This window comes from Salmo salar, chromosome ssa10 (genome assembly GCF_905237065.1).
Source record: "Salmo salar chromosome ssa10, Ssal_v3.1, whole genome shotgun sequence".
Classification (NCBI taxonomy): Eukaryota; Metazoa; Chordata; class Actinopteri; order Salmoniformes; family Salmonidae; genus Salmo; species Salmo salar.
In genome coordinates, this window is record NC_059451.1 from 16,985,055 (window position 1) to 17,012,293 (window position 27,239).

The 27,239-nt window shown below is 41.3% G+C and overlaps 1 protein-coding gene across 1 annotated transcript; it reads right to left on the bottom strand.

The window, feature by feature from the left end:
• On the bottom strand, positions 1 to 12,181 carry LOC106613635 (phosphatidylinositol 3-kinase regulatory subunit gamma). The gene is made up of 12 exons (XM_014216093.2): positions 11,836 to 12,181; positions 9,967 to 10,156; positions 9,282 to 9,373; positions 7,942 to 8,047; positions 7,705 to 7,803; positions 7,341 to 7,521; positions 6,816 to 6,941; positions 6,575 to 6,717; positions 6,269 to 6,445; positions 6,014 to 6,085; positions 5,714 to 5,887; positions 1 to 3,802 (listed from the first exon to the last, which is right to left on the bottom strand). The coding sequence occupies exons 1-12, from the start codon at positions 11,957 to 11,959 to the stop codon at positions 3,610 to 3,612; spliced, it is 1,677 nt and encodes a 558-aa protein (XP_014071568.1). The 5' UTR covers positions 11,960 to 12,181; the 3' UTR covers positions 1 to 3,609.
• Positions 12,182 to 27,239: the final 15,058 nt, after the last annotated feature.

A 27,239-nucleotide genomic window follows, 5' to 3' on the forward strand; every position in this document is an offset into this window, starting at 1 on the left:
GTGCTAATGAGATGGATTCCTGTGACCACTTGAGAAGCCAAACTCTCTCATTGGACATCCCACAACAATTACAACAGCCATATCATCTCTTCAACCACTCCTCTTTACGTAGAGACAAATTGGTTGGCAAACAGGCATAAGAACAAACGTAAAACTTAGGCCAGTGTAAAAGCCTTCTTAATTGATTGATTCATTATCTAATAGATAATTAATAACATATATACAGTCACAACATCAAAGCAGTACCTAAATAAAGCAGTCCATCATCAGTAGTGACTAACTTCACAGAAAATTGCCAAGACAACAGTGAGGAACATCATAGACCATCTGACCACATTTTGACAGTAGATGTCACAATTCTCCCAACGTTTACACTCAATTGCCTTCTGAGCAAGGGATTACTTATCTCAGAAAACTGTTGGTAAAAACGTCAACAAAAAGGTATTTTGACAACTATACTCTTTTTAATAAATGGTTAATTTAGTCCTATACAAAACTACCAGTCAAACAAATACAACATGAAAATATACCATTGTTTATGTGCAGCCAGAAAGTAATGCAATAACAATTTTACAGAGTTGGACTAATGTTGCTTACAGTCAATTTTAAAGTGCATTTTGCAATGTTTTGGGGGGTTTTCCATGTTTCAAAGTACTTAACTCCAACCTATGTCAAGGTTGTATAAATTACAGTTTCACAAATACAAAAGTTTAAAACCAAGCAGTCTTAAAAACATTTGAATGTCAAAATACAACAAACACTATGACAGAATTTCATTCTAAATAAGCTTTTGAGCAGACAAATAGATTGTTTTTAATCTATTTGGTTATTTAGAGATTGTAAACACATTAAATATAAATATAAAGAAGATCAAAAAAATTCACATTAGCTTATTCAATTAAATCTGTTCAGGTTATGATGAACGAATAACAAAAACACTGAAACAGACGGGTTTCACGGTCTTTCATAAAAACACATTTCAAACAGACCCTTCAAAGTGCCTCTTCAATGATGCCATCCTTGTCTTACAATGAATGAGATGTCCACTATGAGGAGTGTTTCTGACCTATCATAGCCGGTTATTGTAAATAAATGAGCATGTTCAAGTCCAATTGTAATAAAACTCCTGAAACATAAGCTCCCTATTCATGTCTTTGTCGTGCATTTACAGTTCCAGATTTAAACATTTGGCAAGGCAACCTCCCTACTCAAACCTCAAACGTTTACCCACTCACACTCTCTCACAAGCTGAAGAAGCGTTTGGTGTTTTATGTTGCACCGTCATAACAGTCTGTGGGGCAATCAAGCATCGCTTTAGTCATAATCTCCAATATGGGCCCAAGCCCACAGAAAAGGCGAGGGGAAAGACATAACAATTCCTCTGAGCCTGGCTCACTGTGAAAAGACTGTCTACACTTTGGAGGACAAGCATAGTCTTACACTGCAAGTGCAATTTACATACAGCACTCTCTCACATGCCAAAAACCCCTGCAATCTCACAGTTTTCAAAGATCCTTTGACCTGAAGGGTAGCCTAACTGAACAGGGCTCTGGTTGAAATGCTATGTTCAGTAAATAGTACACAGACTATTAATCTGTCATCTCTCTCCAAGGAGACCTTTTCTCCTAACTACCATATAAACATGAGAAACGGGTTTACCAGATCAACATAACAAACAAAACAAACAATGTTGACTGTTATAAAACGTACATTTTCACCAATCCCAACATGCTGGGCAATTGAATCACTCCTAATAGTGAGCAATAAAATGCACCAATGCAATGTCATCATAATATGTAAAACATTGTCCACTTTTAGTACCAATAACCCCATCACCCCTGCTTCTGATAAAGGTTAAGAACATGATAATGATACTATACAAGATCTCTAAATCAAGTGAGATTCTTGCGTGCAAAAGCTAATGATTTATGACCTTCTGTGTCCCTGACATTGGATTTCTACCTCAACACCTCCTGTAGTCTTGTAAAAAAGGTCTGATTCATACACAAGAAATGTGAGGGTTATCAATTTCGATAACCAGGCGTCATCAAGTTGTCTCCTAACTCGCTGCGTAGTACTAATCAGTTTGTCAAAGTAGTTTGTTCGAAATCTAACAAGAATTTCTTGTGCGTGTTAGCGTTACAAAACAGATTTGGGAGCTTGTGTCCTGAGAAATAAGTGCATTCATAAAGTGTGTCAGGTAAGGTCCAATGAAAGAAAATGCATTTTGAATCATTGAAATAGGCTACTTATTCCTTAACGTGGGACTGACAAATACCTCAGTTCATACAGCATACATAACCTAATGTCAACTGCAAGCAACTCATCCCCCCACAAGATTTACCAATGATCGACTCGAAAAATGTGAACAAAAATCAATTTTCAACATGGACAATTCCAACACCACCATCATACACACACTAATGCAGGGGTGGGCAAGATTCGTCTTCATAGTGTCTTTCCTTTAAATCAGAAACTGATTGAGACCTGGGAAACCAGATGTGTGCACTCTGAGCAGGCGGTGGCAGTAGTGCCAGGTACAACTCTGAGGGAGTTGCCCATCCCTGCTGCTCTAAGGTCCATTTCAGATTTCCAGATTCACACACAGTGCTGTACAAAACACTTGGCATCTGATTGGGGCCAGGCATCCACACGGACTCTGATTTACAGAGAAATAATGGAACACAGAGGATTAGAACAGAAGGCACTTTCACCACCAAGTGTTCTACCATGTTCTACTGTGAAAGGGCACATAGCATGAAAGGTTACACAGAGAGCAGATAGAATGCTTTCTTTGTGTGTGTGTTCCCCAACGCTGTGGATTTTTTTGTTTGTATTAATATGAACTTGAAGTAAAGAAATAAAGCACTGACAGTTAATAATTACTGTTTAACCTCAATTAGCCACAAAATCCCTAGTTTGAAAGCAACTGTTTTTCTGGAAGCTGTGCTGCGCCATTTCCCCCAAAATTTTCCCCCACCTGTGCCAGCCCCCTAGTAATTTGAGTTCAACCAATGAGCTTCAGCCCCTCGCCATGTCAGTAACAGCTAGCAAGTTGCAAATGAGCGAGACAGAAAGGAATGACGTGGTGCACATGTGACGTAGTATGCAATTTTGGCTTCTTTCAGAACTACTGGCTAAAAAGTAGTCAAAAGTACCGTAGAATCCCTTTAAGCATTTTACCACAGTGGACAATGTGAGCAAGGCTTAATGTAAACAGAAAAGCACTTCTAGGTCTTTTCGTTCTCCATGTCTTGAATATCAAACCCTCTCGCAAAAAGCCCCTCTTTAACTCTAGAAAAAAGTAACAGAAAAATAAAGAAATACATTTCAAAGTCGATTTCAAAAGAATCTACAGCAATTACTTTGAGAGATTTAAATGTTTCTCCAAAAAAACTGTGTAGTGTTGTAGAGATTTAACAAAAATAGAACATGTAAATGTGCTCCATGTCAAAATCCACTCTGCCCTTCCCCTCCTCTCAAACCCAACGCGCAGAAAGCTGTTTGCTTTTTTGTTTTCTTGTATGGGAAAAGTGAGGGTTTGTGGTCTTTATGAGTTCTGTGTGTTTCCTCTGTGTGTGCCAGGCCCTGTCCGGGTTATCTTGCGTCTCATCTGGGTTGCTGCTGGGTTAGGACAGGACATGCCAGAGTTACATTCAGCAAGTCATTGTGCTGGATCAGGGAGGTGTGTCTATAGTGAAGCACCAGCTCTCTCAGGGAGCTGTACAGGTTGTAGGGTTTGGCGAAGCCGTAGCCCGTGGAGGTCTTGAATATCACACAGTGCTTGACGTCCCCGTCCACACTGCACGTATTGATATGTGAAGTCAAGAACAGAACCTTTGGTTAGCCGAAACACAGCAGTAAAAGTGATATTTCACCCCAAAATCACAGTTTGTCAAATGTTTCTCAAGACCTCAGAAGTGGACTATTATCAAGATCTACACACCATAAATGTTCCTGCTACAGTGGTTCCTTTTGCTGCAACATGTTTGTGGTAGATGGTGGCAGATTGTGGTAAATTACCTCATTCTGTCATTGCGCCACACTATCACAAGGGGGAGTTAGAACGCTGGTTATGCTTTTGGTTTCTCTCCCCTGCAAAATTAATTGCTTTATTTACCACAGTGTTTTCAAGACCTGAGCTATTTATTAATTTACTTATGAACTGTACTAGTTTATTTAGGCAATTAAATGTATGTTTAGGTTAGGCATATTTTGTAGGCTATTTTGCAGCACAAAACTATATTTGTCAGCATGAAGCTGAGTGACTCACTCATTCGTGGCTTTGGATCAAAATAAATAAATACCGACATTCTTTATGCATCATTCCCAAATGTTCTGGAATCCCATAGGTTGGACGAGCTGAATCAGTTGTGTTACTGCTTGCTGGAACAAAAGCCTGCACCCATAACGGCCCTTTGAGGATAAGATTGGCCAACCATGTTTTTAGATGGTCCCTATATTTCCTATGCATTTGAGATTTTCAGCATCTCGGCAGGTGAGGCCGGAAAACATCTGATAAACCTGGCTAAACCCCACCCAACTGTCTAGCCGTATTCCAACCCAAATCATTCTGTATTCACTAAAGACTTGTTCACACGGCAAGCCTTAATGGTCAAATCAGTTTTGTTTTTCAAATCTGTTTTGGAATACTGACTGTCAAACAGCAAGTTACATGTGACCAAATTGCATTTGCTGACATGGCTATGCTAGTTGTAATCCTAATGACGGGTATGTGTGCAGTGGTGTAGGCTGATTGGTGGTGGTGCTCGTGCTTCCTATCACTCAGAAATGATGGAGCAAGCTAAGGTGGTGACAACAATGCCTGCCACGGACGTCTCCCAGTTGCTTTGAATGTTCAAAATGATAGTGTAAGAAAACATGTAAAGCCTCGAAAGGATAAGATGAACTTTCAAAACAAGTCCTTTTCTGGATAGCCACAGCAGTCTGTTTAGCTTTCTAGCACATTTACTAATTTGTTTGTAAACAATTAACAAGCTAGTTAACTACCACATGTTCTTGTCAAACTGTCAACAGAGTAGTTAGCAAGCAATAAGATATGCCAAATAACAGTCTAAAAACCACTTGAGGGCAAATAAATTACATTTAACCGTTCAGACACAAGTTGCATGGCTAGGAATCAGATTGGTATTTGATTTCAAACCACCTACGAAGGTGGTTTGAAATGTGGTTTGAAATATCTGATTCCATGTGCTTTTTGGCTGTTCACACTGCAGGGGGGAAAACGGATTAAAATCGGATATGCAATACAGATTGCGGAACAAAATCAATAGTTACATATCGGATATTTTTTTGGACGATATATTGTACCGTTTTGACAATATCGCAATATTATGTTCGCGCTAGTTTTCTGTACCTGCACCAAAATGGCAGTATTCTTCCTTCATAGCTTGTTCTCCATCTTCTTTTAAATAGGGACCCAATATGTTTTCAGCACTTTTATTTCCATGACTGATCAAAACTCGTTTTCTCATGGCTCTCTTGCCACTCTGCAGCAGTAATATTTTGGAACATTGAATCGCAATAAAATCACAGTATTGAATCGCAATACATATCGTATCGGCACCTAACTATCATGATAATAATCAGAAATTCCCAGCCCTAATATGCAAAAAAAATTGGATTTGAGTCACTTCAAACTGCCAGTGTTAACAAGGCTTTATAGACCCCAGGTCAGGCTAACGGGACTCACACTACAGAGCAGGCGTAGGAGCCCTTCTGGGACTGGCTGTCTCGGATCAGGAAAGTGCCGTCACCCTTTCCCCTCAGCAGCTCCTCGGCTTGGCCGCGCTTGATGTCGCCCATGTACCAGGTGCGCTCATCGAGGTGCGGCACGTCTTCCTCCTCATCCACCAGAGAATACAGGCTGGGAGGTAGAGGGGAAGAACGGCAGACATGGGAAGGAAACCAGTATCAATACGATACACAATACGACATGATAACACATGGTAATACATTACAACTGGCTGATGGCCACATTGGTTTCACTCACTCTTCCATGTCGTTTTTGATCCCCAGCCACTCGTTAATCTTCTTCTGTCTGGTGCCCTTCTGATTGAGCCACCTGGGACGTTAACACAAGCAAACTGTTAGACTGCCATGTTCCTAAATATTGCAGTGTGTGTGTGTGTGTGTGTGTGTGTGTGTGTGTGTGTGTGTGTGTGTGTGTGTGTGTGTGTGTGTGTGTGTGTGTGTGTGTGTGTGTGTGTGTGTGTGTGTGTGTGTGTGGTAGAAGGGTATAACTTACACCAGGTACTGGTCTCGGATCTTCTTCAGCTGTACGAGGTCCGTTTTCAGGCTGCTCATCTTCTTATCAATCTCTCGGTTGTCCGTCGCATGCTCCTTCAGGTCCTGCCCTAGCTTCCTCTTCCTGTCATGGATCTCAGTCACCTGCGACTTCAGCTTATCCCAATTACTTTGGATTCTGGAAGATGGAGCGACAACATTGGTAGGTCCCCCACTTTAACTACCAGCTTCATAGTGAATCAGAGGGCTAGTTCAAAGCCTGTATCACAACAGGAAAATCCTAGAGCAAGCAATGTACTGTGGATACCTCTCAGTATCTTTGCTGTTTCCCTCCATGAGGAACTGGTCAGTGTTCTCCTTGCTATAGCATTCTTGGGTCTCGCACTGCTCCTCGGCGATCTTGATGGTCTCGTTGAAGGCCTCGATGGCCGTGCGCTTCATCTGTAACTCCTGAAGTACAGGGAAAACAGATGAGATTGTGCTAATTTCAAGTGCTATGGAGCCCAGACCCAAATGTGACAGTGAAAACATAAGTGTTGGATATGTACCTGAGAGGTGCGAGTATACTCTTCATACAAGACGTCATATTCCCGGCTCTTCTCCTGGCACTGTTCGTGGTACACCTTCAGTTGCTCTCCTACTGCTTCCACGTTGTCCCCTTTCACCACCTGATCCTGGAAATAACAAAGACCACAAGTCACTAACTGACCACAGCACTTGAGATGTTGAGATAAAGTACATTCAATATGGGCTCAGTGTATTTCAAATAGAGAAGGGCAGCAAGCAAACTGTTCGAGCCGAAACAGAATTGTTTGGTGACATTTCAGACAAGCTTAAGTGCTCTTGGGAATGCCATGGGTTATTTTCCTTCACGCATATGCCATAAGAAATGTAGGGCCTTCCAGAAAGCATTGGGGTGCTGTTCGAAGGCTGCATTCCTTCTCTCTTATAACATCTCTATTTAAAAACCAAGGAGTCCCATTAAGATATGGCCCAGAAGCCAAACCAAGACTGAGGCCCTTCAGAACAGGATACAGAACACTATAATAATAATAATAACAGAATGAGCCTACCTGCTGATATTTGGAGATTGGGTACAGTAGCCGTGAGTCCAGCTTGGGGTTGTACTGGGCCAGCGACTCGTGGTGATAATACAGGATGAGTTCCACCACAGAAGCAAAGGCCAGCGGCTCAGAGAAGCCGTACTTGCCTCCTTGGTGGAAGATCTTGATCAGCTGGTTGTTTCCTCCTTTCCTAGAAAAGTCCCGAGACGTTGTGCAACATTACTGAGGTTCTGTGAAAGACTCTGGAAGCTATCCATAGTGGTAAAATGCCATTGCACTTCAAATGAGTGACTAGGCAAGCGCAAACTTGGAGTGTATTTTAGGAGGGACAAAATAGTCACTTTTAGAAAGACTTCATTATTAATACCCTTACCTGAGAGTCAATGTATATTCTCCTTGCACCTTGCTTGAGGCATCTCGGACCAAGAAAGTGCCATCTGGTGTGTCTCTCATCTTGTCATTCACCTCATCTCTGGAAAAATATATACAAATATATAGCATGATTATGTAATTAAAGATGGGTGAGTAAGACGAGTGACAATATTTTCTTCTTGAAACAGAAGATCGTGTAAATAACTAAGTGTGGATATCCATTATTTATACATTTTACCTGGAAATGTCTCCCCAGTACCACTCTACGTCAGCCATCTTGCTGCCATCCCCACTGATGACAGAAGATGCCATGGCATTGGTTTTGGAAGGCTTGGGAGGTAGGGCTGTCAAAGGAACCAATAGGTGGTGGTGTTACAAAACAGCGGGACATCCAATCAAAATTTACCCAGGAGGCAAAGATGGCTTTTTAGTGTAATAACCTTGTTAAAACCAAGTATAGAGTTCATTTGTTATATTTAATTGGTATTAGATTTATAAGGTGATCGAATTGCTCCTGAATTGTAATGTCATTAATGCATTTATTTTAATAAATATTTATTTAATGTACAAGTGAATAGGTTGGTTTACTTCTAAGTTTAAGTTTTGACCAATAAGGTAGCTTGTTAAGCTGTGGCCAATGGAAGAGTTGACCTGGTTAACAGGAGGCCTGGGAAAAAGAGACGTTGAAAAAAGAGGGAGAGACGTTGACAGACAAATGTAGAGACATTATCAGTGTTGGTGAAGAAAAACTATGAAAAAAGACGATAAAAATAGAACAAAGCCCATATCTACCGAGTTTTGAAGGGACATACGGATTTGATTTTATAAGAGTTGTTGTTATTTTTGTTAAGAAACACTTGGAGGCTGAAGCTACCGTCGCGTCGTGGAGGTATTTGACAGCTCGACGTTAGCCTAGCATTGTGCGTGACCTGGAGGGAATTGCTTGTGGAAGATTAACGAGTTCATGTTTCCATGGGATATCTGTTGCTGCTAAGGGGTACTGTCGGCATTGATAGCTGTGCTTGCTGTGGATCTTTTGAGGACACCTGCTGGGAACTGCTATACTTCAGCGAATAAATATCAACGAGTAGTGAGCAACTACAACGGTGGGGCTTATCGGGACTTTATGTACGGCATAATGTTTTTGGAGCTCCAACGCGCGCCAACGGGTTTAACCAAGCTTGCAAGTAATTTGGACATGGGTCACGACTCATTGGGGTTTATTATTTTTTATTTCTTTTGATGTAGTACATTGAAAATGTGATAATATACATCTTTACACTTATGTCTGTTATATTGGTGGAGTCATTTCCTGTTTCAGTTTAATTTAATGCATGGGAATGCATATCCTTATATAATAACATAAATCTATAATCATTCTATCTGAAGTTAATACTCTAGTTGTCATAACCTTAGCGAGTTTACCAATAGGGATTCTTATTGGAGATGTCTTTCTCACCTAATTTCCCATGCTGTTCAGATATTCTAAATAAGGTAATATGGTGAGAGTCACATTCGAGCCTGGTGAGGGGGTTACATTAGTGAGTGTGCTAAATTGTTGTGAGCTTGTGTGTTTACCTGATGACATCTGGTCCAGCTCCCAGGCCCTCGCCACCAGCAGTCTCTCCAGCACTTGAACCTGGGCAGGAACCTGATGACCTTCTTCTGATCTGGACACAAATAAATACACTCATGCGTAAGTCATTCAGAGTACGGTGGAAAGCTTTGCTGTTACAAGTAATTAAGGTAGAGAGAGTTGTTCAATGCGATAAGGAGGGGGGAGTCATATTTTACATTAGTACCAGATGGATGGGTGCCATAATAGGACTTCAGTTACTAACATGTGGGACATTGGAAAGGTGCTGAGGGGATGTATATATTCTGCTGACTATAGAGAATAGTGTCCTTCCAGGAAAACAGACAGGTGTTATGGCTTCAATCTCTTTCTGGCTCCATCTGGGGCCCATTCCTACAGCCAGAACTCTGTAGACTGACAACAGCATGCGCTCTTGAGGATGCTGGCACTGTTAATGCATTCTCTTCCTCTCTATGTCTGTTGGCTGGCCAGTGTGTCTCTCTCCCTCTCTCGCTGGCACAACAAAGCCCTCATAAAAGTGGCAGAGGGACCTGCCGCTTATGAAGATGGCAGGTTTTTATCTCCCTTCAAGATTAGTCTAAATTTGAGTTTAAGTAAAAACAAATATTTTGTCTGAAAGTTTTATGACCAACATAGGTTCAGTATTTGTTTAAATGTGAAACTGACTCAGTGGTGAGCAGAAGAGGGCTGAAGAGGAATGCGAGGGTGTGGGGGTCCAGGCCGTTGTGGGCCGAGCTCTGGCCCACTCGGTCCAGGTGTCTGAGCAGGTAATGCAGGGTAAGCAGGCTCAGCAGGGGCACAGTCGGGGGCTCCAGCGCCTTCGGCAAACGCCTGCCTGTCTCCCCGACGGACAACTCTTGGATACAAGAACCAGCAAGGAGATTGAGTGACAATCTTAGTGCCTTGGCTGTGAGACACAATGGTAAGTAAGCAACATTATTTTCTATCCAATGCCAAATTAACATATTTTGCGTTTGCATTTCTACGTGATTCCAAAATGTACACAATTCTTTTGACAGTCCTGAAAGTGTGCTTCAATGATGGCCTTTAACCTGTTGGGGCCAGGGGGCAGTATTTGCACGGCCGGATAAAAAACGTACCCGATTTAAACTGGTTACTACTCTTGCCCAGAAACGAGAATATGCATATAATTAGTAGATTTGGATAGAAAACACTCTAAAGGTTCTAAAACTGTTTGAATGGTGTCTGTGAGTATAACATATCTCATATGGCAGGCCAAAACCTGAGAAGATTCCATACAGGAAGTGCCCTGTCTGACAATTTGTTGTCCTTCAGTTGCATCTCTATCGAAAATACAGCATCTCTGCTGTAACGTGACATTAAGGCTTCCATTGGCTCTCAGAAGGTGCCAGAAAGTGTAATGGGGTGTCTGCTGTCTCTGGGCGAAGAACAGCAGGAGAATTTGTGAGTGGTCAGCCTGGGGACAGTGACACCGGAGATGCGCGTTCATGAGAATTCCCCAAAAAAATTCTATCAGCCTTTGAATGAATACAACGTCGCCCGGTTGGAATATTATCGCTATTTTACGAGAAAAATAGCATAAAAATTGATTTTAAACAGCGTTTGACATGCTTCGAAGTACGGTAATGGAATATTTTGAATTTTTTTGTCACGAAATGCGCTCGCGCATCACCCTTCGGATAGTGATCTGAACGCACGAACAAAACGGAGGTATTTGGATATAACTATGGATTATTTGGAACCAAAACAACATTTGTTGTTGAAGTAGAAGTCCTGGGAGTGCATTCTGACGAAGAACAGCAAAGGTAATCCAATTTTTCTAATAGTAATTCTGAGTTTGCTGAGGGCCAAACTTGGTGGGTGTCAGAATAGCTAGCCGTGATGGCAGGACTATGTACTCAGAATATTGCAAAATGTGCTTTCGCCGGAAAGCTATTTTAAAATCTGACACCGTGATTGCATAAAGGAGTTCTGTATCTATAATTCTTAAAATAATTATGTATTTTGTGAACGTTTATCGTGAGTAATTTAGTAAATTCACCGGAAGTTTGCTAGTTCTGAACATCATATGCTAATGTAAAAAGCTGTTTTTTGATATACATATGAACTTGATTGAACAAAACATGCATGTATTGTATAACATAATGTCCTAGGAGTGTCATCTGATGAAGATCATCAAAGGTTAGTGCTGCATTTAGCTGTGGTTTTGGTTTTTGTGACATATATGCTTGCTTTGAAAATTTTGGTAGGGTACTCTCCTGACATAATCTAATGTTTTGCTTTCGCTGTAAAGCCTTTTTGAAATCAGACAATGTGGTTAGATTAACGAGAGTCTTGTCTTTTAAAATGGTGTAAAATAGTCATATGTTTGAGAAATTGAAGTTATAGCATTTTTTAGGTATTTGTATTTCGCGCCATGCGATTCCACTGGCTGTTGACTAGGGTGCCCAGGGAAGTTAAATTGTTTTCCTTAGTTTTGTTTGCCACCAAGTAGAATATGCTCCTTGCATCAGTTCTTGATGAGATGCATGTGAGTGCTAAAGGTGCTGTTACCTTCTTCCTCTTGCAGGGTAGTCTTCAGGCTGGGATAGATAGACTTTGGGATGACGGGGGGTGGCAGGTCCTGCAGGAATCCCATCAGGGCCTCTGAGAGAGCCTGGGTGTCGTATTGGCCCATCTCAGGCCCAGAGAGCTCTGTAAAAGACCACTTTAGTCGTTAATTCAGACACCGCAGAGTCCGTTTGTGTACATCGCTGGTTCTCCTGTTCTGTGGTAAGGTCTCCAGAGAGTGTTGTTGTGGTGTGGCAAGTGTTACTGGTGTGGCTAAGTGTGCTGTCTGGGAGACAGTGTCCAGACTAGTCCTACGACAGGTGACAGTGTCTGAGTGCCTAAAATAATGTCCTCCTCCTCTTCCACCGCTGCGAAAGGCAGGCAGGCCAGACTGGCTGGGTGCTGTTTACTGCTCCGTCACGCCTCAGCTAGCAAACAACAGCTGTCTGAAAAGGCCTGCCTGGCTCGGTCGAAGTCTCTCTATCTGAGCAGATAGACTGTGGGGAAAGTGTCTGGCATGTGTGAGCACAGGGAGGGGAGAATCTGAGTTGTTCTGTCTGTGTCATGTTAAAGGTATGTGTGGGTGGGTGGGTGGGGGGGTCTAGCTTACACTTGTTCTGTCTGCACATGCAGCAAGTCCCAGGTCACATGAACTCTAGGAACAGCCTCTCCAAGTAAACCGATCTTACAAAACACAGTGTTCACTTTCTCCAGTCGAAACAAACTGTCATGCAATTATAGATATAACAATCGGAACATGAACTTGTAAAGACAATGCTATTACATTTAATGCAATCGTACTGCCAATTTTACTGAGTTCATGTGAGGAAATCAGTCAATTGAAATAACTGAATTAGGCCCTAATCTATGGATTTCACATGACAGGGAATACAGATATGCATCTGTTGGTCACAGACACCTTCTTTTTTTCTTTTTTTTTAGTTAAGTGCGTGGATCAGGAAACCAGTCAGTATCTGGTTTGACCTCCATTTACTTCATGCAGCGCGACACATCTCCTTCACATAGAGTTGATCAGGCTGTTGAATGTGGCCTGTAGAATGTTGTCCCACTCCTCTTCACTGGCTGTGTGGAGTTGCACAATGCTATACACGCTGTCTGCCATCTTCCCAGTACAGTTGAAACCGGGATTCATCCGTGAAGAGCACACTTGTTCAGCATGCCAGTGGCTATTGAAGGTGAGCATTTGCCCACTGAAGTTGGTTACGACGTTGAACTGTAGTCAGGTCAAGATCCTTGTGAGGACGACGAGCACGCAGATGAGCTTCCCTGAGATGGTTTCTGACCGTTTGTGCAGAATTTGTTCGGTTGTGTAAACCCACGGTTTCATCAGCTGTTCGGATGGCTGGTCTCAAGACGATCCCGCAAATAAAGAAGCCAGATATGGAGGTCCTGGGCTGGCATGGTTACACGTGTTCTGCGATTGTGAGGCCGGTTGGACATACTGCCAAATTCTCTAAAACAATGTTTTATTTAAAACAATGCTTAGGGTAAAGAAATTAACGTTCAATTATCTGGAAACAGCTCTGGTGGACATTCATGCAGTCAGCATGCCAATTGCATGCTCTGTCAAAACTTGAGACATCTGTGGCCTTTTATAGTCCCCAACACAAGGTACACTTGTGTAATGATCATGCTGTTTAAATAGCTTCTTGATATGCCACACCTGTCAGGTGGATGGATTATCTTGGCAAAGGAGAAATGCTCACTAACAAGGATGTAAACAAAAGTGTGCACAACATTTTTGAGAAATAATATTTTTGTGTGTATGGAACATTTCTGGGATCTTTTATTTCAGCTCATGAAACATGGGACAAACACTTTACATGTTGTGTTTTTATTTTTGTTTAGCATATAGCAACCATTTTTTACGCTGTTTGGACTTAGGCGACCCGAAAAAGTATTTCAATGGAAGTACCCAAGTATTTCAATGGCAGGAAAATCCCTGGATTCTCTTTAGAGGGGAGAACAGCAGGCTGGCCTATATCTCTACACAAACATAGGCTGTGTTATTGGCCCAATGTTGAAATAGAGTAAAGATAAATGGAGCATGCAGTGGATCCTCCAGGAGTGGGAGTCACAAGGGCAGCATGGTAATAACCCCCGAGTTAAGTTGGAATTCGACCTATTTAACTGAACTTAATAGGCAAGGCTATAGTATGAACAGCACCACAGATCACTGAAGTCACAGGGTTGGGAGTAAATCCCTTTTTATCCCATTGGAATGGATGACTCTATCTGACCATGGCAACAAACTATATCAACTTGTATAGCTCAGCAAAAGATGAATGTAAGAACAATGCATGCATGCACAGACATAAGGTGCAAGAGAGGAAGTGGGTCTTACCGACATTCAGGCTCTGTCTCTGACCGCCAGCAGCCAAGGAGCCAGCTGGCCTATACAGAGTCTCACACTCCAAACCTGCACGAGTTTCCCACACACAAGTTAACTCACCCTTCTGAAATAGTCTCTTCTCTCCTGGCATGCCTGGATTAGTGGGTCAGTAACACATATAAACATACAAAATACATCACCCGGAGCTAAAAATACATGGGCGAGATGCTAATTGGAACATGGCGCGTTTCAACGCTAACCTGGCCTTTGACAAGCTACCTAGAGGCCAAGGAGCCCCTTTTAGGTGTGCTAAGTCTGAAGGATCTAAGACCAGATGGCGGGAGGAAAGGTTGACTGGTATTCAGGAGTAGAGGTGTGACCAGAAAGGTGAATTCCTATCAAATCCCAAGTGTCTCACCTAGCTGATAAACACTTTCAAATGTCACTGTTTCGATCATGATCAAATCTAAATAAATATATGTATACATATGTCATGTCATGCATAAAATATCCCATACCAAAGCATTGGTTTACATGTAAGTATGGATAACTGATTTATTCATGCCAAATTGAATGCATTACGTGGCATAGCTGCTATTTATCTTGGCAAATTACTTGTACTTAACACCTCAGATTCAAGTGTTCTGATATTACAGCCATCTTAATATGTGCCATGGGATCTTTAGTGACCACAAAGAGTCAAGACACCAATTTAACATCCCCTCCAAAAGACAGCATCCTACACAGGGCTACGGCCCCAATCACAGCCCTGATACATTGGGATATTTTTTTGACCAGAGGAAAGGATGCCTCCTACTGGCTCTCCAACACCACTTCCAGCAGCATCTGGTCTCCCATCCTGGGACAGACCAGGACCAACCCTGTTTAGCTTCAGAAGCAAGCCAGCAGTGGGATGCAGGGTGGTATTCTGCTGGATAGGCCTTGATGTTGTTTAAAATCAATGAAAACTATTACATCGTAGCGCTTGATGGTTTTTGCAACTGCACTTGAACAAACTTACAATGTTCTTGAAGTTTTCCGGATTGACTGTTCTTCATGTCTTAAAGTAATGATGGACTTTAGTTTCTCTTTGCTTATTTCAGCTGTTCTTGACATAATATGGACTTGGTCTTTTACCAAATAGGGCTATATTTTGTATACCACCCCTACCTTGTCACAACACAACTGATTGGCTCAAATGCATTAAGAAGGAAAGAAATTCCACAAATTAACTTTTAACAAGGCACACCTGTTAATTGCATTCCAGGTGACTACCTCATGAAGCTGGTTGAGAATGTGCAAAGCTGTCATCAAGGCAAAGGGTGGCTACATTGAAGAATCTCAAATATAAAATATATTTTCATTTGTTTAACACTTTTGGTTACTACATGATTCCATATGTGTTATTTCATAGTTTTGATATCTTCACTATTATTTTACAATGTAGAAAATAGTAAAAAATAAAGATAAACCCTTGAATGAGTAAGTGTGTCTGAACTTTTGACTGAAACTGTATGTGTTTTAATCTATAACGACACAGCCTATTATAGGCCTATAATAAACTTCTATGAAGATGCGCTTATTATTGCAAATAGCCCTATATTGCGTAGCCTATTTGAAGGTCAGTCGGCAATATAATAAGTTGTTCCCTGTTACAAATGGTAACAGGAGCCCTGCTTGGCCTTAACAGTACAACATTGTATCAGCCCCTTCAAAACTCCCTAATTCTTCATAACATCCCTCACACAGGTCCACTGATGTCGGAATTTGCCTACATATTCAATCTAAGTATTTGCTTTTCAAAATGCAATATTCCCATCACTTTTGCTTATTGTTTTCTCATAACTCATTAGGCCTACTAAAGTGGTTCAGAACAATCCACTGCTCATAACCTATATCAATCAGCATTGTGCCAGGTGTCTATCTTAGTAGGCTATAGTTTGAACTTTATAATGTAAAATTCTATATTTTGTTTATACCATGAATATATCAATTGACATCAATTAATTTTTGTAAAACAACTAGTACATCATATGCTGCTGTAAATAGGCAACCTACATTATTGTCCTTCATCAGCCAGTAAGCTTTAACAGGACATATGTCCTACCTTTTGAAATGATGGTGTAGAGTACAATGCACTGCTGCAATATATGGGTTGGGCAACAGTACATTCCACTCAATATCAGATTAGCAAAATGGTGTTGTACTTGCAATGTTGCAAGGGGCAGCAATGGCTTGCAGCAATGGCTTGCAGCAATGGCTTGCAGCAATGGCTTGCAGCAATGGCTTGCAGCAATGGCTTGCAGCAATGGCTTGCAGCAATGGCTTGCAGCATGCTCCACCAACACTTTTTATTACATCAAAATAATGGATGGATTGAAACACACTCAGAGCTGTTAGTGATTAATGCGTTTATTAATTAACAAGTAACTGAACGTGCATAAAGGCTCTCCTAACCTGTTTTGTATGGTTAATAAATACTTTCATAAACTTAAATAATCTACAGATATGAATATTTAGATGGATTTCTTTCATTGATCACAAATATTCTGAATCTATTCTCTCGATATATTCTATTGAGTCTGTCAACAAAATATTTAAAGGGATGGCTCAAGATAAATGTACTGTAAACTCCAAGAGAAAATCTGTTGGCCAGCAAGTGGGAGGGTTTTCAGCATTTGAATTAGATTTATTCAGCACATGCAAGAGAACCACGCATACAACCCTTACGCACCGTCAAAAGGTAAGTCTGCCCTCCAAACAAAAGGCATTGAAGAAATTTACAAAACTAGAAACAAACTTTTATCTGTGGATTATTTGTTGGAGTAGAGGACCTTGTGTATTTAAAGTAAAATAACAACCCATTGTTTATATCCCAGGACAAATTAGCTAGCAACAGCAAGCTATCGTGGACTTCAGGAAACAGCAGAGGGAGAAACCCCCTATCCACATCCACGGCACAGCAGTGGAGAAGGTGGAAAGTTTTAAGTTCCTCGGTGTACACATCACGAAATGGTCCACCCACACAATCAGTGTGGTGAAGAAGGCACAACAGCGCCTCTTCAACCTCAGGAGGCTGACGAAATTTGGCTTGTCACCTAAAACCCTCATAAAACTTTTACAGATGCACAATTGAGAACATCATGTCAGGCTGTATCACCACCTGGTACGGAAACTGCGCATTTACGAGCGCAAGCGGTCAGTTCAGCATGTTAAGAAAAATATAGTTTACTTAACTAAAGTTACTTTGAAAAGGGAGTTCACGACATCCAAACTTCATCGTTATAAATTATTATATCTAAATCTGAAATGTGATAGAATACAAATTGCAACAACAGATCAGGTTGTGGTCATATATTAACAGAATGTGTAATTTAGCCCATTAAACGTTTCAGTCAGACATTCACGCTTGCCATACAGAGTTGAAATATCTAGCTAACATTTTGAATTGAATAACGTTGCTCGTAAACATCAGAGCTGTAACGATTTGACACTTTGGCTTTGGTTAAAAGCAAGTACAAACGCATATAGTAGTCACAACCCTGTACTATATATACAAATGAGCACAATGTTTTATGTACTGAAAGCAAACTTATGCCGCATCGAACTCAACACCAGATGCCGCTAATGGCACACCCCTTCTGAATCCCTTTAAACTCGATGCGCCCTGAGTTTGTGTTATTAGTACAAATAAACATAACCGCTTGTTTGGTTGAAGCTAGCTAGCTATTTTACAGTGAGAACGAGGTAAGTTATTGGACAAGTAATGACAAATAGTCTAGTATTTTCTGTATTTCAGCCCGCATATTTGTAAACGTATTTTATTTCAATCAGTTACGTATTGTACCGACCCTGGGTTTATAAGCGCGGAAATCGACTTTGCCGCTTGAGCATGCTTTTGCGGCACAGTCAATAGCGCGCCGGACTTCGGGCTTAAAGGTCGAGAGTTCGAGACCTGCTCTCTCCCTGCTGTTTCATTACAGTATATTGGTTCATCTTCTAGACAGGAAGTGATCTTTTTCGGTCTGGCCAGCAGTATCTTGTATGCTAATGTTAGCTTTTTGGTTCCCTCCGGTTGCAACCCCAGTGAACATTGGGCCTTTTTAGCTAGCTGCTCGGCGTTATAAATTATGTAAAAAGACAATAACATCAATCGTGTAAGCACATGTAAATACTTTTTAGCGAATTATTGAGGTATTTATTTCATGATTTAATTTTAATCTCAGATATATTTCCATTATATGTTTGATTTGAACAAATACTTTAGGATCAGAAAGAGCGAGCTGCAAAGCGACAGTTACCTGCTCCTGCCACTAGCCTTGCCCCTGTCCAATGGATAGAGAGAGACAGCAGAGGCAACATAATTCACCAAAGACCTGGACTAAAAGGTCTAAGAAGGCCTCAAGCCATGGTAAGTGTTATGTACCTATTTAGTTGTGTGTTTGTTTACGCATGTAAAGTGTAACCATTTTTTTCTAAATAGATAACATATGCCATTCCTGGCTGCCTCATGTTAATTGTATATTATTGTCAGTAAAAGTCTCAGCGGAGGACATGGACCCTCCCGGAACAGGTGACCATATTGCAGCTAATGGCAGGGGTGAATACTGTCTTAAATAGAGCTTAACCTTGGGGCATCTGACCTTAAAACAGGGTTTCCCAACCCTCTCCACTGGCCCCCCCAGAAGTTTTACATTTTTGTTTTAACCCTAAATTACCATACCTGATTTAATTAGTCAAAGGCTTGATGATTAGTTGACTAATTGAACCATGTGTGCCAGTTAAGGGTTAAAACAAAAAAATGGAAACGTCTGGAGAGGTTTGGGAAACACTGCCCTAAAGGAACCCCAAGGGAGATGCCAAGAGTGAAATCTCCATCGGGGGATTTCTTAACAGACTTATCAAGGCTAGGATCGTTACACTACTCCCTCGGTTCAGAAAACACAACCTGTGCTTCTCTATCACAAATCCCTCACGCCTGAACAGGATACAGTGGGGGGAAAAAGTATTTGATCCCCTGCTGATTTTGTACGTTTGCCCACTTACAAAGAAATGATCAGTCTATAATTTTAATGGTAGGTTTATTTGAACAGTGAGAGACAGAATAACAACAAAAAAATCCAGAAAAACGCATGTCAAAAATGTTATAAAATGATTTGCATTTTAATGAGGGAAATAAGTATTTGACCCCTCTGCAAAACATGACTTAGTACTTGGTGGCAAAACCCTTGTTGGCAATCACAGAGGTCAGACGTTTCTTGTAGTTAGCCACCAGGCGGGATTTTGTCCCACTCCTCTTTGCAGATCTTCTCCAAGTCATTAAGGTTTCGAGGCTGACGTTTGGCAACTCGAACCTTCAGCTCCCTTCACAGATTTTCTATGGGATTAAGGTCTGGAGACTGGCTAGGCCACTCCAGGACCTTAATGTGCTTCTTCTTGAGCCACTCCTTTGTTGCCTTGGCCGTATGTTTTGGGTCATTGTCATGCTGGAATACCCATCCACGACCCATTTTCAATGAGCCTGGCTGAGGGAAGGATGTTCTCACCCAAGATTTGACGGTACATGGCCCCGTCCATCGTCCCTTTGATGCAGTGAAGTTGTCCTGTCCCCTTAGCAGAAAAACACCCCCAAAGCATAATGTTTCCACCTCCATGTTTGGCGGTGGAGATGGTGTTCTTGGGGTCATAGGCATCATTCCTCCTCCTCCAAACACGGCGAGTTGAGTTGATGCCAAAGAGCTCCATTTTGGTCTCACAACACTTTCACCAGTTGTCCTCTGAATCATTCAGATGTTCATTGGCAAACTTCAGACGGGCATCTATATGTATTCTTCAGCAGGGGGACCTTGCGGGCGGTGCAGGATTTCAGTCCTTCACGGCGTAATGTGTTACCAATTGTTTTCTTGGTGACTATGGTCCCAGCTGCCTTGAGATCATTGACAAGATCCTCCCGTGTAGTTCTGGGCTGATTCCTCACCGTTCTCATGATCATTGCAACCCCACGAGGTGAGATCTTGCATGGAGCCCCAGGCCGAGGCATATTGACAGTTCTTTTGTGTTTCTTCCATTTGCGAATAATCGCACGAAATGTTGTCACCTTCTCACCAAGCTGCTTGGCGATGGTCTTGTAGCCCATTCCAGCCTTGTGTAGGTCTACAATCTTGTCCCTGACATCCTTGGAGAGCTCTTTGGTCTTGGCCATGGTGGAGAGTTTGGAATCTGATTGATTGCTTCTGTGGACAGATGTCTTTTTTACAGTTAACAAGCTGTGGTTAGGAGCACTCCCTTTAACAGTGTGCTCCTAATCTCAGCTCGTTACCTGTATCAAAGACACCTGGGAGCCAGAAATCTTTCTGATTGAGAGGGGGTCAAATACTTATTTCCCTCATTAAAATGCAAATCAATTTATAACATTTTAGACATGCGTTTTTTCTGGATTTTTTTGTTGTTATTCTGTCTCTCACTGTTCAAATAAACCTACCATTAAAATTATAGACTGATCCTTTCTTTATCAGTGGGTAAACGTACAAAATCAGCAGGGGATCAAATACTTTTTTCCCCCAATGTATGCTTTCAACCGTTATACACTATCCTACTTCTGCTCATCAGAGTAGCGAATGGTAGGAGGGGGTATTGACCTGAGGTAGGCTTGAAGCCATGTTGCTTGACCCTGAGGAAATCACACTACACACAACAACCCCAAGAGAGTAAGGGCCTCATCAAGGCTAGCGTCGTTCAACTTGTCAGGCAGCATGACTACCTTGTTAGTACATTTCTAACTAGTACTAAATGCAGTTGCAATATACTGACCAATTTTAGCTGGCTCACTGGCTTTCATTTCAATGTGGGATTAAATACAATGTAGTGCTATAAAACTTTAAAATCCTCTGACCGATTGACTGTAACCTAAGCCTCTGTCTTGCAGGCATGAACTCTTGGGTTGCATGTATTGAAAATAGATTCAAAATTTTATATTACTCTCAAAATAAGAAGAACCACTGCTAATGTACATTGAAACCACATAGTTATGCACATGTAATTTAATGACATATCTAATATAAGGATGCACAGGACACGTATATCATAATTTTATGACATATCTGTCCCAATCAACACAGTTATACTAAGTTATACTTAAGTTGCGTTGATGAAGACATATAACACCATTTTTATTTAATAGTTTCCAGTACCAGTACCCATCCTCCTGCAGTACCTTGCTCCTGCACCTATCCCCACAAGATTCAGGTACAGAATGCTAGAATGCCAAACAAATACCATGCTAACTTTAAAAAAAAATTGAATACAGCCAAGCTATTCTTTTCATGATTTTGTATTCAATTTTTTTTTTATCTCCACAAGACTCCCCGATGCAGAACCTACAGGAGCTGATGGGGAGTTTCACGGGGCCAGATTGTCACGTAACCCCAAAGGTGACCTGGGCAGAGAGGCAGACATAAGTTGGGGGAAAAGAGTGAGGCAATGGTGGACAGCATGCTCTCTGCTGAAGGTACTGTGTTGGGCTAGTGTCACTATTGAAACAGTGAGGATAGCCTGCCCAGGCATCTTCTCTGTGCCGCATGTGACATAGCCACCCATAGCAGGTTTTGCACAACAGGAGTCTCTGTTTGAAGGGTTTTATCGCTCCTTGTCCCCAACCACCGTAATTCATCAGGATGATGAGTGGTCCCTCACCTTCCAGGAGCAAGGTGTGTTTATTGTTTTGGTGTTTCAAATTAAATCTGATAGCACCTCCTGCAATACATACTTTTTAGTCAAGCTGCACAATTTTTGAGTTTAACTGATGATGCTACGATGATGTGATGTAATGTTAATATTTTGTATCTTACACAACTTTAATTGCAATCTTTATGTTGATTGGTTAGGCACATTATTAGAATAGCTGACTGAAGATGGGGTTTTTTTTGGTGGGGGGGTGGGCTTTCATAATATATATATTTGTTTTATCTGTATCTGCGTTCTCATTCTTGTTTATCTATTTCTACATGTCTGATCTTCTGGCTCAGCTTTTAATTATTTTATTAGACATCTTGATGTAGGAAAACTGTATACATTAAAGTTAAACATTTTAGTGTGATTCACTTGACATATTAAAACCTTCACATATGTTATTCCTTAATGGAATTGTATTTTTTCAGAATGTCAAAAGACTGAAAGAGACGACCAGCCTCCTTGAAGAAAAGTGGGCGGAGCTGGGCATCAACGACGCTGTGCTTCAGGAGTGGGTTGCTGAGGTCCAGCAGTGGCCTGAAAGTATGTTAGGTTCTGAACAAATAGAGCAAAAACTGAAACGGACAACCAGAAAAAAATCCAAATCAAGTTTATTCTACCCATAAGCATATATTTATACCTTCCAACTAGGCGGAGTAGCCACCTTGCATGTCTAAGATAAACACTCCTTCCCTGTTGTTAGGCAGAAACACAATATGTTCCTTTTACTGGTATTGTCATGGGCTGCCTAAGTCTAGGACCCTCATGGGGGTGGAAGTGTTTGTGTATGGGATAGGACTGTAGTCAGATGGTTTTCGGGGTGGGCCCCTATGGCCCCTTCCCAGCAGTGTCTTCTCTCTTCAACTGCTGACCTTATCTCGAGTTGAGTTTCACATCCCTCCTTGTCCTAGTTCCACAGCCTCTGGCCTGCCTTATCAGGAACTAAAACCAAACTGCTACCCTTTGCCTCCTTCCTTAGAAATATTAATATTCAGCAATAACATGTTTGAACAGAATATTAACCTTCTGACCCTCCCATAGTGTCACTCAGTAACTTTCCATACCCAAAGTTCCTATTCACCCTTCGTTGACCCCCAACATGTACAGTTGAAGTTGGAAGTTTACATACACTTAGGTTGGAGTTATTAAAACTCATTTTTAAACCAGTCCACAAATTTCTTGTTAACAAACTATAGTTTTGGCAAGTCGGTTAGGACATCTACTTTGTACATGACACAAGTAATTTTTCCAATAAACTATCAAAATAAAGAAAGTCGCACACTCCATGTATAATCTCCCAGCAATTGAATGGGTATTTACAAGTAATTTTTCCAACAATTGTTTACAGACAGATTATTTCACTTATAATTCACTGTATCACAATTCCAGTGGGTCAGAAGTTTACATACACTAAGTTGACTGTGCCTTTAAACAGCTTTGAAAATTCCAGAAAATGAAGTCATGGCTTTAGAAGCTTCTGATAGGCTATGGAAAAATCTAACGAAATCAGCCAAGACCTCAGAAAAAAATTGTAGACCTCCACAAGTCTGGTTCATCCTTGGCAGCAATTACAAAACGCCTGAAGGTACCACATTCATCTGTACAAACAATAGTATGCAAGTATAAACACCATGGGACCACGCAGCCGCCATACCGCTCAGGAAGGAGACGCGTTCTGTCTCCTAGAGATTAATATACTTTGGTGCGAAAAGTGCAAATCAATCCCAGAGCAACAGCAAAGGACCTTGTGAAGATGCTGGATGAAACAGGTACAAAAGTATCTATATCCACAGTAAAACGAGTCCTATAAACAACATTACCTGAAAGGCCGCTCAGCAAAGAAGAAGCCACTGCTCCAAAACCACCATAAAAAAGCCAGCCAACGGTTTGTAACTGCACATGGGGACAAAGATCGTACTTTTTGGAGAAATGTCCTCTGGTCTGATGAAACAAAAATAGAACTGTTTGGCCATAATGACCATCGTTATGTTTGGAGGAAAAAGGGGGAGGCTTGCAAGCCTGGCTCAGTTACACCAGCACTGTCAGGAGGAATGGGCCAAAATTCACCCAATAAGTTGTGGGAAGCTTGTGGAAGGCTACCCTGAACGTTTGACCCAAGTTAAACAATTTAAAGGCAATGCTACCAAATACTAATTGAGTGTATGTAAACTTCTGACCCACTGGGAATGTGATGAAAGAAATAAAAGCTGAAATAAATCATCCTCTCTATTGTTATTCTGACATTTCACATTCTTAAAATAAAGTGGTGATCCAAACTGACCTAAGACAGGGAGTTTTTACTAGGATTAAATGTCAGGAATTGTGAAAAACTGAGTTTAAATGTATTTGGCTAAGGTGTATGTAAACTTCCGACTTCAACTGTACATTTCGTATACATGTAAAGTAATCAATACGTTCTAATATGATGAAAGGAATAAGTATATTTCAAGCCAGAATCCAACAGGCAGAAAAGTGAATGTTTCTGTCTCTCAACTTCAGAATTGCGTTGATGTCAGTGGAGTCATGTTTGTAACTTGCTCTATGTTTGACAGCCACACTTCAGGATAGTCCGACAGGGCAGACACGGCATCTCCAGAAGAAGACTGAGGGGCTTGACAGTGTGAGACAGAGGAAACACTACCTCTACCGTTGGACAGGTAAGCCCCAACAACAATATGACCTCAAACACATTATTAACGAAGCAGTAAAACTGATTTGTGAAAGAAAATGCATTAGTCATACACATCAGACCATGTTGATGATCAAATGTAGGCATGACCTGTGTTATTAATTGATCTAATGCAAAACATGTCATTAAACTGAGAAATTACGTGACCATAAACAACAGATCAACTTGTGAGCCACAACTGTGCATGCCTTGTATAATGTTATAACTGCATGACAACAAATGCTTTAGAAATGAGTTGATTGATTTGTACTCGTTTGTGCATCTATAGTAGCTTATACTAATGTAATATATCTGAATGATTATTTATTTAACCTTTATTTAACTAGGCAAGTCAGTTAAGAACAAATTCTTATTTACAATGACGGCCTACCCCGGCCAAACCCAAACCCGGACGATGCTGGGCCAATTGTGTGCCGCCCTATGGGATTCTCAATCACTGCCGGTTGTGATAAAGCCTGGAATCTAACCAGGGTCTGTAGTGACGCCTCAAGCACTGAGATGCAGTGCCTTAGACCGCTGCGTCGCTCGGGAGCCCCCAGTCCGTCTAATCACCCCTTTTTATTCAGACGGCAACAAGAGGAGGCATCAGATTCGGATACAAATTGTTCAGGACAAGGCCTTGACAGCTGCCATTGTTCAACTTCCCAAGCAGCAGGCAGAGTTTAGGCTCCCCACAGTGGATGAGCTGCTCAATACTGACAACTTTGTGTGGTCATGGGAGAGACTTGGCAACAGTAAGTGTAGGATTGCAGAAGGTTTCTATTGTGATAGAATTTTCACCTTCAGCGTAGGCTGCAATCATCGCTGTTCCGTTATATACCTCTGTGAGCTTACATCTCACAGGCAACAGCCATCTTGCAATCAAAAAGGCAATCTTTGACAGACTGATGTTGGTGAACAGACTGCAAGAGGAAGAGAGGATCCTGGTGCAGGAGATGAAGAGGCACTGGGGAAGCCTACAAAGAGCAGTTAGAACTCTGGCGGCACTGTCCCTGCAGCTGCAAGATCAGAGTAAATTGAAGTTTATACTATTTTTGGACTGAACTTTTTGTCTTGCTATACAAATACCTTCCAAACTATTTTGTGTAATGGAATTGTAAATAATTTAGTGCTTTAAATGTGACTTTTAGGCAATGCAGTGGAGTTTTCAGAGGGAGGGAGGAATGTCCTTCTCTGCCACCTGAAGAGAAGATTGAGTGACCTGACACAAGACAAAGTCAACACCAGGAATACCTACCACAAGCTCATTCTGGGAGAAGGGGATATTTTTGATGACTCTGTAGATGAGAACTCAAATGAAGATAGAAGTCCTATTAATGAGAGCTCAGATAACGACTGCTATGCTTTCTGAAATCATACACCACCCCTGCTTCCTTCTCTCGGTCTCGCTGTCTCCTACAGGAGAGGGAGAAGGCTGCCACCTCCTCCCTTGGGAGCAACCTGGTCTCTTGACGTTGATCCATTACCTTCTGAACCCATCCAGGGTAATGTAGTTTGCCTGATGACTCGCTAGTGGAGAAGGAATGTCTCATTTCAGCAGCATTTGTTTCCATGTTTCCTCTCCTCACCTCCGTTTCTTCCGGTCCTAGACTATGGTGACGTCATCAGCACAAGACTGTTGTTTGAGGACCTCTTTACTGAGGAATGTGGTTGTTCTTCATATTATTTTTTTTATTGGAGTATTTTTATTTTTAAAAAATGTAGTTAACAGTAAAAAAAACCAAAAAAAAACAGTTAACAAATTCTTATTTACAATGTTAGCCTACCCTGGCCAAACGCTGGGCCAATTGTGCACCCAGGATCGAACCAGGGTCTGTAGTGACGCCTCTAGCACTGCCTTAGACCGCTGCGACACTATAATGCCGTGATTGGGATTTTGGTGTAATTGTGAGTTGCAAGAGTCCTTGGTCTCAATGGGACTGCTAAAATACACAAATAATGGTCTTAACGTTGGAAGATTAGCGTAAATATAATTATAATAGGGACAATAGTGTTGGCAATAGTGTTAAATCTCAGACATGACATCTTCTGCGAATGACAAACCTACCGCTCTATACCCTGCTCTATTGCCTGTACTAACCCTGGAACTGTGTAATGACAGCCAAGTATTGCGGCGCGCATAGGTTTCAAACTCGGCTTGGTCTGCGATCGGCTCCGTAATGATTTAAATTAGCCTACATGTCTTTTTTTTAAATATGATCAACTGTTACTAATGATCATCGGCAACAACCACATGGCGGTGACAGCGTTTACAGAGGAAGCAAATGAAAGTAAAGAAAACAATGTAATTACATGGAATAATAATCTGGGCTATACCAACTGAAGCGAGCTAAAAGTAAATTGGCAGTTGGATATGTGTGGTTATTAGGCCTACTGACAGTCAATACTGAATATCTACCTTGGTAGAAATAGGAAACAGGGAAAGTCGGGGTAGCCGATAATTAAAACGTTTCGAGTGTCCATCCCTGCAAGCTAAAAGGCTGTACAATTTAAATTATGCATAATGGCACAGTATTTCATAAACTTTACTCTTGGACAGTTGATACGTTTATATGCTTCCGTTTGCTGCCATATGACTGGTTTCACATTTATCTCCAGCGATAAGGTAAAATGTATCTAAAACAAGTGTCATTTATA